Source organism: Chrysemys picta, chromosome 19, assembly GCF_011386835.1.
Source record: "Chrysemys picta bellii isolate R12L10 chromosome 19, ASM1138683v2, whole genome shotgun sequence".
Taxonomy (NCBI): domain Eukaryota; kingdom Metazoa; phylum Chordata; order Testudines; family Emydidae; genus Chrysemys; species Chrysemys picta.
Window position 1 is genome coordinate 16966816 of NC_088809.1, and position 12662 is coordinate 16979477.

At 40.2% G+C, this 12662-nt stretch overlaps 1 protein-coding gene across 3 annotated transcripts in view; it reads left to right on the forward strand.

The window, feature by feature from the left end:
* The window catches only part of ANKFY1 (ankyrin repeat and FYVE domain containing 1), a 54187-nt gene that overhangs the window by 36091 nt on the left and 5434 nt on the right, over nucleotides 1–12662 (forward strand). For all 3 annotated transcript variants that reach the window (XM_005284382.5, XM_042857763.2, XM_005284383.5), the window contains exons 16-24: nucleotides 2560–2678; nucleotides 3625–3781; nucleotides 5247–5447; nucleotides 7453–7629; nucleotides 7999–8146; nucleotides 8408–8498; nucleotides 8930–9054; nucleotides 10001–10147; nucleotides 10834–10924. In XM_005284382.5, the coding sequence (XP_005284439.1) occupies nucleotides 2560–2678; nucleotides 3625–3781; nucleotides 5247–5447; nucleotides 7453–7629; nucleotides 7999–8146; nucleotides 8408–8498; nucleotides 8930–9054; nucleotides 10001–10147; nucleotides 10834–10924 (1256 nt within the window). The remainder of the gene's footprint in view (nucleotides 1–2559; nucleotides 2679–3624; nucleotides 3782–5246; nucleotides 5448–7452; nucleotides 7630–7998; nucleotides 8147–8407; nucleotides 8499–8929; nucleotides 9055–10000; nucleotides 10148–10833; nucleotides 10925–12662) is intronic.

Sequence of the window (12662 nt, forward strand, 5' to 3'; positions counted from 1 at the left end):
TGACTCTTGAATCTCTATCATCCTTTACCCTCCCTAGTGGTTTTTTTAGGTTCCTTGAGAACTTGTTGGAAAATGTAAAGAACCAACAAAAATATAGTATTATGGCAGGAATTAAGTATTTGCTGGACCACATGCTAACTTTTCTGTATGGGATCTAGTCTGTAAAGCTACACTAAAGCTTATATGTACCCTCCATGTAACTCTTACTGCTGAATTTGGTTTTTAACACACTTGGTGTTTTTTATAAAGCTTACAGGCTTCAACTTTTGTCTGGGGGGAGGGGGAAAAAAAAACTCATGCAGCCATTAGGTGATCCAGCAATGCTCTTACTACTATTGGGTCCTCTTTGTTGGAGACATGAGGGTATTTCAGTGGTTACTTCCGCAGGGGACCCTGTAAATAGAAAAAAGGGGGGAACTGTCAGTAACTCTAAATCAGAGGGTTTTTTTTTTTTTTTTAAAAAGCTGACAAGCTGAGAAATTTTGGCTTCATAACTCTTCTCCATAAGAGTGCTTCTTTTTAAGCCTAGGATTTTTGTGTGGGACCAATACATACATACTATATTAAGATGGGAAGACTAACTTTCAAATAAGTAAATACTTAGCTATTACTGTAGAGAATGACCTAAACATAAGGCATATGATGAAATGGCAGTGAGTATTAGTTAATATATCTGTAGTACAGCACTACTAAAATCCAATGCAACTTATCTGGAAGGATCTAAAAGCTTGTTCTAAGCATTCCAGCATATGAAGGTAAAATAAACATAAATATATGGGTCAAAACTGGAAAGGTAAAATTTTTAAAACTCTGATGTAAGTGGTCTGACCATCAAAGGTATTGACACCTCAAACTCATTAGCTTCCCTTAAAGTTGGGGGTGCTCACTCTATCGGGGAAAGTAAAGTCACTTTTTAGGCCCTTACATTTGAAAATTTAAACTGTACTCCTTTCTAAAATTTTCTATCCACCTCCTTCAGATTATGGGATGTGACTTTCTGAAATTTAAGCATTGACTCTTGTGTTCATGGTTGCATAGCAGAGCAAGATTCCAAGTACATATTAATCTGAAATGCATGGTAAAATGGTATTTACTTTGTCACTGAAATTTAATTAGTCCTGTTTTTTATTTTCTGGGGGAGGGGGGAAACAGTGCCCTAAGTGTGCATGGAATTTGAGGATATATTGGGAATATTCGACTGCAGCTTTTTTAGAATTATTCTTGTAAGTCAATTTGTTACTGATTACTGACCCAATAATATGATGGGGAACTTTAGACCAGTTTTTATGCCAGTCTTGTTGCTGGCTTTGTGTGAAGTTAGGTAAAGGTTCTGTGAGGTTTATGTGCGGCCAGTTGTTAAATAGCAATGTCTCCAAGTTGTCTCAATTGCCATAACTATTCTTTAGACACCTTTGTAGTTGCATAACTGGATCACTTTTGCTACAGATATTACTTAGCAAGCAGATCACTTGTAATAAATCATAATAGCCATTTAATTTAAAAATCACCTCACATGTCAAACTCCAACTTGAAGCAATTTTTATAGCCAAAGTTACTAACCCCTTAACAAAAGGAAGTGCAACTACATTATTCATAGCAAGGCTACATTATTCCAGTGAGCTTACTTTAATTTTAGCTTAGGTATGTTCCTGTGGTGTTAAAAAGGCTTTCTTGCTTCTTAGTGAAAGTTTATGAACAGTTAATATATCTCAAAATACCTCTGAGAGAACTGGCTGGCCAGCTTCCCCCCAGTCTTTTACTTTTTAAGCTCCTTTGAAACTCTGGCTTCAAGGTGGGTGTTTTTTTTTTTGTTTTTTTTTTTTTCTGTTCCAGAAAATTTCCAGAACATCTTGTTGGCAAACAAACGGGGTTGGATATAGCAATTTAAGTTCAGACAGTTGTAGATTACTTTACTTTCCATGTGCATGAAAGAGTTGGGGCCGGGTGATGTCTTAACTCTGTAAAGAATGAGTGTCCTCTGGCAACGTTGTATTTATAATTCTGAATGATTTTTAATTGAATTAATTATTCCATTCTTGCCTAGAAGAATGCAACTTGCATTTGGTTCCTCGTCCTGCTCTAGGTCCCTTTTCATTAAGCATGGCTAAAGTTTGATGTACAATGGATTTTTCCCTGTGAACAGGGTTATAGGAAGGTGGTATTGGATGTACTGGTTCTCCCACTTACTGCTGTGTGTGGTGAGAGTTACCATGGATCTGATGAGCTGGAGCTACAAACCACCTTGCACTTACTGAATGGATGACCAATCTGGTCCCAAACACATTTGAAACTTGTTCCCCTTATTGCAATCTCATAAAAATATTTCACAGGACTAGAGACAGTAGTTCCTAATCTACCTTTTCACAAGGGGCATAGATTACAAAAGCCAAGAACTACTGAAGGAATAAAAAGAAATAAAAAAAACCCTAAATTGCAGTGTTACTATCATGGTGGAAGGGAGGTGTTTCATTGCTGCTCTTTTAAAAATAAAAAATAGCCAAGTGAATGTATAACGGAGATGCAGGCATCTTAGCTTATTGTGCTTCATTCTTAATTCAGGTAAGACATGGCTGTGATGCAACTTGCTGGGGTCCAGGACCAGGTGGATGCTTACAGACACTTCTGCACAGATCTATTGATGAAAACAGTGAACAAATAGCATGCTTCCTTATTCGCAGGTCAGATATGAGTCTGTTTTACAAAGTGGTGTAGCCATGTTGGTCCCGGGACTTTAGACCAAGTGGGTGAGGCAGTATCTTTTATTGGACCAACTTCTGTTGGTGAGACAGACAAGTTTTTGAGCTACCCAGAGTTCTTCAGGTTGGTGTAGCTCAGAAGTGTCTCGGTCTGTGTCTGTTTGTTTCTTCTTCCCCCCCTCACCCTCAACAGAAGTTAATCCAATAAAAGATTCTCACTCATCTTATTGCACTGCAAAGGAAACTTTTTTTAAATGTTTATGCACCACATCTTCCTTGTTTAGAACCTTCAGACAGCACTGTCCATCATACTGAAGGGTGGTGCTGTCTTCAGCATTAACCAACACATCAGTTGGGTAACTTTTTAATGTACTCCAGAAAGATGCTTTTAACATCTGCAAACAAAGCATAGGTGTACCAGCAGAGGGTAAATATACATCTTTTCTTTTGCACTAACAGTGGGTATGCACCCTTCATTAATCTTAATGGATTGATCATTCTCATTAAACTCAGTCTTTTTTTTTTTATTAGATTTTACTCTTTAGTGTGGAACAGGCTTCATTTATGAAGCACTGACAAAAGCGACCAGGTACACACTGCATGGGAGCTCACACAGTGCTGTTTTGAAATGTCAGTTACACTATTTAAGTGACTTCAGTTTCCTTCAGTAGTCTAACAATGAAAAGTTTAACACTTTTGTAGTAAAAGTGCTTTTCCCCAAGATGCATGTTAATGTGTAAATTCTCGCTAGTGTTAACGATGCTACTGTGACCATAGATGAGGGTAAAATGAACTCTTGCAAGAGGTTTAACATATTCACAATAGCTGCTAGTGAAGGTCTTGTAAGGAAAGAGCTTTCCATATTGGTTTGGAGCTGTTAGTATCAGTTCATCCATGGAAATATGATATGTTGCTGCTTTCCTCTTAGTGGTTGTGATGTAAATAGTCCTAGACAGCCAGGTGCTAATGGAGAAGGAGAAGAGGAAGCTCGTGATGGACAGACACCTCTGCATTTGGCAGCTTGCTGGGGGCTGGAAGAGGTGGTACAGTGCCTTCTAGAGTTTGGTGCCAATGTAAATGCACAGGTATGTAGAAATATATGTAGGTTTTCTTTCTAAAAAAGTAGACACACTCTTGTAAACAATCTCTTTTCAATTTCCTTGCCGCTTTTGATTTATCATGGGAATCTTTTTGTCACTATTTTGGTGTCAATATGTTGCATCTTTAAAATAGACTATTCAGTGCTCTCCCTTCCTACCCACACGTTTTGGAAGGTTTTTTGTCTGATTGGACTGGGGAGATCTACTCAACTGCTGTCATACATGTGTGCAACTTCATAATAGAGAGAGTTTCCGAATGGTAGCCATGTTAGTCTTAATCATCAAAAAGAATGATGAGTACTTGTGGCACCTTAGACTAAAATTTATTTGGGCATAAGCTTTCGTGGGCTAAAACCCACTTCATTGGATGCATGAAATGGGTTTTAGCCCACAAAAGCTTATGCCCAAATAAATTTTAGTCTCTAAGGTGCCACAAGTACTCATAGTTCTTTTTGATGAGAGAGGTTTATCGCTTTCCATATATTCTTTCCTCTGGATTATAGAAAGTTAACTTTCAAAATAATAAAAACAATTAAGAATTCTAATAAAACCCTGAATGTAGGGTGCATCCATGCCCCAAAGGTCCTGCCTGACTATCCAAAATGTTCTGTTTGACTAGATGTATGACATTGGTTTGTTAGAACTGCAATCCCATATGTAACTACATGTATGTAGGAAATGATTCATATGATCCATTCCAAAACTTCCACCAATCTGAAAACACATCTTAGCATAGTCTGCATGTCCGGTAATCCAGAAAGTATCTTCTTTTATATGTTGCATCAATTAAGACACTTTTTTAGATCAGATTCTTAGTGTTTGCTTGATCCATGGAATTTTCTGGTATGTTCAGTGCTTATTTCTCCTCTAGAAACAAGTCCTAAATGCCTCAATAGTTACTGTTTTCATCTACTCTATTTGGTATATTTACTTTAGGGTGTGTGTTAACACAATGTGCTTGCATGATGCAGGAAGTGCAAAGAAACCATTTTTTAACTTGAAATAGGCAGGTGGGAGGTATAGGGGAGGGGAAAGTTCAAGTAGTCGATAGCTGAAATAATAAGTCTTACTGATATTTGCTTGAGGGTTTCTTCAGTGGGCACATTGTGGACCCAACTGCTAAATACTCATGAATCCAACAATATGTGGCTCTTATGGGACAGGGAGAAGCAGTATTTGAGAATGTGAATTTGCTTGTTTGAACAGGTAGCCCAGATTATTAAAGTCCATTTCCCAAGGACAAAGCTAATCTGTGTTACTGTTAAAATAACAGAGGCTTTAACAGTTTTTCTTAAATAATTTAGTACCTTTAAATCCATCCCCCCCCCCCATCGGACTATATATCCCACACTTGCTGTACTACTTCTGTCTGTTTTAGAGACTAGAGGAAGCTTCTGCCTATTGCTATAGTTCTGATATGCAATGTGAACTTCGTGGTCTCTATTTGTAGGATGCAGAGGGAAGAACTCCAATCCATGTTGCCATTAGCAACCAGCATAATGTCATCATTCAGCTGATGATTTCACATCCAGAAATCCGATTGAATATGCGTGACCGGCAGGGCATGACTCCATTTGCATGTGCTATGACCTACAAGAATAACAAAGCCGCAGAGGCAATCCTGAAGCGGGAGGCAGGAGCTGCTGAACAGGTAAGGTGGGGACATGATCTGCGTATTAGGTTCTTTAACTGACTAGATGCACAGGTGTGTTAGTAACCTATGCCCTGCAGAGATTATGCTTTATTTTGCTCTTAGCTGGTTTATTCCAGATATTAATCCAGTGTGGCATGAAACCAAGGCCTCCTGGAAACCAAAGGCTACCTGTGTTGAAGTGGTGTGCTGAGCCTTGGCGTCCTCATTGTTCTATATAGTGTCTTGTCAGTTCTTATAGCCATGTTATCTCCACATTGCGCCCAGCATAAATTGAAGGGTGAGCCCAGGCAGACTTTATTTAGTAATAATAATAAAATTTAAAAAAGCCAGGAGAAGCAGGGTGCCAATAACTTGGTAGTGAAATAAAACTTGTTTCAAGCTGTCTTGTTACAGACTTCTACTGAAGTAAAAGGCTAGAACAGTGTTATAAATTCTTAATTTTAAGTTAAGTACTGGCATTTGGACAGCTTATTCTGAAGCAGGAAAACACCACTCTTAGTTGTGACTTAGCAATGCAATGTAAAACTGTGGAACCTTCACCTGTATTGTCAGGCTTTTTGGTGGAAATTTCGGACATCTGTTCAGCAGTCTTCTCCTCCTACCTGGTGTAAGTTAACTACCTATTGAGTATTTTGGGTGCATAGTTAAATCCGTTACCTGCACTATCTAAAAACCTTGTTTTCCGTGAAGTATAATATAATCCTAAAAATCTGTGGTGCACTACTTAATGCTGCCTTTAAGGCACATGTGAACAGTGCCATGCACTCACTGTTTTTCCCCCCCCACACACACACACCTCACCAAGTATAATCATGTGAGCACATCTTGCATTAGTGTGTTGGGATTGTATGTTGCCTTCCCTTGCACTAACTGTTATACTCATGTAAATACATTTAACCAAAATAATGTGTTCCACAAATAACAGAATTGTTAACCTGTTTTGCCTATTTCATTAAAATATTCTCCAACCTGCAATTAGACCTAGAAATTAATAACAAGATAGGAGATGTAGAGAGATACAAAAATCGAAAACAATACAAGCTTGTAAAATACTGGGTTGAAAATGGAGGACCTCTTTAAGAGCTTAGCAAATGCTTTCAACCATATTTCATGGCAACTTAGAATCAGTTGCAGGGAATTGATGCTATCCAGTGGGTGGTCTCCATCTCTAACATCTGGTTTTACAGTGAAAGAATGAGAATGGGCTCTCTGCTTGCAGATAATGACTGAGATGAGGGCAGCAGGTATCTCTTATTTGTATTGTAGCATGTAGGAGCCTTGGTGACTGACGACGTTCTGTTTGTACAGAACATCGTCAGTCCCTTTTCTCCAAGGAGCTTAGTCTAAATACAAGACCAGAGAAAACGTGTGGATATAGACAGCCCCAAGGAAACAATGGGGCGTTATTGGTCAGCATGATGGGCAGATGTCTCAGTGCACCAGCAGCCTAAAAGATTGTCGAGTTTGTGGGCAGCACAGCTAAGTCGTCTTTAAGGAGAGATGTGAAGGATAAGGAGTTTGGCAAATATTTAAAGGAAGCTCCAGCATGGGAGAAAACAATTCTTATTTGGAAGCTTAACAGGTGGGCGATGGAGGCTGGCATCATTGGCCATTTCAGGGAGAGGTTGACCTTTTTTTATACTGAATGAGAGATGGTAAGCTCTGAAGGGCCTCGTAGGTGAAAACAAGTAGCTGATGTTTTGTATGATTGAAGGGGAACTGGTAGAGGGGGTGCACAGGGAAGGGTGATGTGGTCAAAGTGACAGGGTAGGAAAATGATCTTTGCAGTAGCATTCTGAAAGGATGAGAGTGGGGCAAGATTGCATTTCTCAAAGCTAGAGAAAAAGAGGATTCAATAATTGAGACCTTGTGCCTTGGAGCATATGTCTAGATAAACAGAGCTCCAGTGATCATCCAACAATAGACTTGATCTGTCTTGCTCTTCAGAAATGCCTTTATGTAAGGCTTCACTGTATGCACATATTCTCTCTCACTGCCTCAGGTGGATAACAAAGGTCGGAACTTCCTCCACATAGCTGTTCAGAACTCTGATATCGAGAGTGTGCTCTTCCTGATCAGTGTCCAAGCTAATGTGAATTCTAGAGTCCAGGATGCTTCTAAGCTAACACCTTTACATCTAGCTGTACAAGCGGGCTCAGAAATTATTGTGCGCAATCTGGTATGTACTGGAGAAGATTCTAATGAATTTGAACTTAATGTACTTGATTTTTCTTTAAGTGTCTCAATACCAATTATAAACCTTTCTAAAATAGCTCAACAGTCACCTAGAGTCTACAGCGTTAAACTGGGAGTTGAGAGCCATCTGTCATAGTACCAAGTCTTGGCCTAATTTGATATGACCACTTAATATCTGCCTCAGTTCATCTCTGTATAATAGGAGTATTTGCCTCACATCTAGAAGTGGTGTGAGAATTAATTGGAAAGCATTTATGTAATGCATTGAAGTGGAAATGATCTAGTGTACTGGCTGCTAATATTCTCAAAGGAGACCTCTTAGGGATCTCTTCATTCTCATGTCTCCCACCAGCTTCTTGCAGGTGCGAAGGTGAACGAGCTGACTAAGCACCGCCAGACTGCTCTCCACCTAGCTGCTCAGCAGGACCTGCCCACAATTTGCTCCGTCCTTCTAGAGAATGGAGTGGACTTTGCGGCTGTGGATGAAAATGGAAATAATGGTAAATGTATCTACTTCTAAACTTTTGCAAATCTTTGCAGTTTAGCAATCCAGCTCTTGGTATCCCCTGGTTTGGGAGCTGGCTGCTGGGTGGATTGCAATTTCTTCAAGGGTATGAAAGGAACAGGGTAAGTCATAGAAATCGAACTTAAAAAGTGTGTGTGTGTGGGGGGGGGGCTACGTGACTTTGCCAGGCTTCCTAATGACTCTGGGATGTCAGGAATGCCACTTGAACCTTGGATTTCTCTTTCCCCATCCCCAGCTCTTCATCTGGCGGTGATGCATGGTCGTCTAAACAATATCCGTATCCTCCTGACAGAATGTAATGTGGATGCTGAAGCCTTTAATCTTCGGTAAATACTGCTGTTACATATTATTCTTCATGAACACAGACTTTATTAGATCATAAGTAACTTCAAAAAATGTGTGCATATAAATACAACTGCATCAAAACTTTTTTCAGTTCTGTAGCTTTAACTTAAAAGTTGACAATTGATGCACTTTCCAGGTGCACAAAGCAATAAATGTTCAAAATCACTTCATTCAAACACCTCTTAGCAATTTCAGTATCTTTTCTCAGCATGAATTAAGCATTGAACTCTAAATCACTAATTCAAGAAAACAATGAACTTTAATTACCCATGATGTGCTTTAAAACTGGCTGCCACACTGCTTTATGGATAAGTCCATCTGAAGCTGACTGATCAATAATAAGAGTATAAATGCATCTTGGTCTGCATAACATATAGATCTGTTGTAATATCTGTGTATCTTGTGTTGTCAGAGGTCAGTCACCAATGCACATTCTGGGACATTATGGGAAAGATAATGCAGCAGCCATCTGTGAGCTCTTCTTAGAATGTATGCCAGAATATCCTCTAGACAAACCTGATGCTGAAGGAAACACAGGTAACCAGAATATAGTATTTCTTGAATCTGAATGTTGCTGTTTTAAAAAATACTATGCAATTGATGTGAACTGAGGAAAGCATGACTAGTTGGCATTATACTTGTAAAACTGAGATGCACATATTCAATTAATAAATTTAAATCTATTACTAATTTGTAAGACCAAATTAAAACTTGTCACAGTTCCAAGATAACGGCACCTGTGATCTCTTTATGGGCTCTTAGAGTTTGCCTCCCTTACACTCCGGACCTCTAGCCATCAGGACCACCTCTCTCCAGAGAGATTTAGACTGCAAACTCCTGCAATTCATTAATTTATCCTCAAGATAATGCTGAACTGAAGTCAGACCTGATGAGATAATGACAGGACTAACCGGTGATCACCCCGGTTTCGTAAAGTGAAATACTATTTATTGTTTGTAAAGATACTTGTTTTCTCTGAATAAACAGCAGGCCTAGCTTATCAGCCAGTTACCCATCATCTTCCTAGGGATTCTGATAGGATTAAAGTAGTGCAGGGTCTGTCTCTTGGTCATAGTTCTATGTCAGTTCTTGGATCCAGTGTATGTGACTTCTCTCTACGTCAGAGTAGTCGCTTCCATGCATTTGTCAATTCTTTGCTTGCCGCACCTCTTGAACCAGGTAAAAGTAGTCTGTCCAATTTCCCACAAGGGTTGAGACCTTTTTTCTCCAGAGTTATTACCTGCCTAGGGATTTGCACTACTTATTCATAGTGACTTCAGCTCCTGCAGGAATCCCTGTATCTTGCCCATTGAGTTATTAATACAATCACTAGCCCATATAACACTTGTAAAGTTGACGCAGTAGTCCTTGAATATTCCATGTGTCCATACCATCTGTCGTACAAGTATCTCCATGTGTTGCATCTGTGAGTGTGGGAAAATTAGTCTGCCCCAGTAGGGAAATGTCTGCCTTTGCTTTTCAGTGCTTCTCTTGGCCTATATGAAGGGAAATGCTAACTTGTGCCGTGCTATAGTGAGAGCTGGGGCTCGTCTTGGGGTTAACAATAACCAAGGAGTCAATATCTTCAACTACCAAGTTGCTACAAAACAGCTTCTCTTTAGACTTTTGGGTAAGTACATTTAGCACTCAAGTTTTAAAAAAAAAAAAAAAAAAAGCCTAGGCTTTTTTATCAGTGAGACCTGCTTAGTCAGACCACTAATTTAGGGTCCCAACTTTGAGGGGGGCTGGGCTCCCACAAATTCCACCCCGTTCACCAAGAGTTGCAAGCGCTCATACCTTTGCCTGACCTTTTCAGTGGATCTGTGCTTAACTTCAGGCACTTGGGCTTAAACTCTGGCCATAACTCTTAAAACTGTCCCCCTTTTAAAAAAGAGGAAGGTAATCTACTAACATCACATTGGTTTTCAAAGTGAAACATTTGTTAAATATACCCCTTGACCACTTGCTGTGTGCTCTTTGCATGTGTCTTGGACAATGAGAACACCTTTCTGGTACTCATTTAATGTTGCACTTTAATTGCAAACATTTGCAAGAGAATCCAGCTTCCATTGACTTAATACTTTAGAAAATTCTACTAAACTGTCTGAACTTTGGCACTAAATACAGTTTTATTAAGGTTGGTGGGCACTTGTTCAGCTGTTTGCTGCTATCACAGATTCAATCTAAGCTCTGAAAACAGGGGCAAGGTGACCATTCTAAATATAGTCCATAAAAATGTTTTTGAGCTATGAAGGGGAGAGACTTGTTTCAAGAGACCTACACCCTTGAAGAACCTGTATCTCCACTTCCTTACAGATATGCTGTCAAAAGAACCTCCCTGGTGTGATGGCTCCAACTGCTATGAATGCACTGCCAAGTTCGGAGTCACAACAAGGAAGCATCATTGGTAACTTAATTTATTAAACATTACTACTCTCCCCCAATGACTAATTTTCAGAATATAGCTGGCTTGGTTTAAGTAGTCTTGGAAGAATTAATCTTCTCTAGAGGTATAAAATGCATGTGGATAAATGAGTACTTGATCTGTCTGAATTAAAGCCCTCTTCCATATCCTACTTCAATTGCTAGGGAGAAGAGGGTTTTTTTGTTTTGGTTCCCCCGTGGGGGGCCCCCCCCCCGAGCCCCATGGCTACCATCTGAATGTCTGGCTGTTGGGCAGTAAGCTGCCTGCAGTTGCATGTAAGGAAGGCGGTTGACTGTCAAGGGAACTCCTTTTTCATCAGGGGTGAGAAGCCACTTGCAGTGTTGAGAGCTGGGGTGTTGGAGAGGGAAACCTGCTGTAAGCTGTGTAGTTGTAGCCATGGTGGTCCCAAGATATGAGACACCAGGTGGGTGAGTAATATCTTTTACTGGACCAACTTCTTGTCCCTCACCAACAGAGGTTGGGCCAATAAAAGAGATGACCTCACCTATCCTGTCTTGGGAAACTGCTGTTGGTTATAGTGGGGCTCCCGAGCTGTAGCCAAGAAGGAAAGCCACAGGGACTCTGAAAGCAGTCTGACCGTCTATTGGCTTTTGGGCCCATACACACTTTTGTAGAACTTCAGAGTTACGAACTTGTCCATCAGCCCCACACCTCATTTGGAACCAGAAGTACACCATCAAGAAGCAGCAGAGACGAAGGGGTGGGGGAGAAGCAAATGCAGTACAGTACTATGAAATGTAAACTATTAAAAAAAGCAGCATTTTTCTTGTAAATGTTTGAAAGAACAGCCATAATGTTTTGTTCAGAGTTATGAACATTTCAGTTACAACCTCCTTTCTCGAGGTGTTTGTAAGTCTGAGGTTCTACTGTATCTGAAAAGTGCTTCAAATGCAGGTGTTCCTAGCAGGAGTCTACCACAGTTTCTTTGCCCTATGTGGCCATAGATGCTTTTTCTGAACTAATCTGCAAAGCTGATGTAGCCTGCTCTTGGCTAATATTTCTCATTGGGTTCAAAGTGAAGACTTCTATCCCACACTCATCAGGGAAGCTGTAGTAGAAACCTAATCGTAATCCAGGCTTGAATATGTTGGCTATTATTAGGCTTTTCAGTAGGGACTGATGAGACATACAGCCAAGGTGCATGCAAGAGACACATCACCTAGATGGGGAGATAAAGTTATTTAACTGCTGTAGCTCCCTTGGTGGGACTAGCAAAACAGCTTCCAGTGTTTAAGGATCAATATCTGAGATAATCTGAGGAATTAGTAACACACTCTCATTTATGGAGTCTTAGGGTATGTCTTTGCTACCCGCCGTATCGGCGGGTAGCAATCGATTTATCCAGGATGGATATATCACGTCTCATTAAGATGCGATATATCGATCCCCGAACGCACTCACCGTCAACTCCGGAATTCCACCAGAGCGAGCGAGGGTAGCGCAGTCAACGGGGGAGCTGCGGCAATCAATCCTGCACCGTGTGGACCCCAGATAATTCGATCCAAGATACTTTGACTTCAGCTATGCGATTCGCGTAGCTGAAGTTGCATATCTTGGATCAATTCCCCCTCCCAGTGTAGACCAGCCCTTACTCACTTAGTGTTAGTTAACTCTCCTCAGATTAGGCTGGCGTGTTTCTCTAAGCTAGAACTGATTCTAGTTAGTGTTTGATACAGAAAATGAAATTGGATTCTAGAGC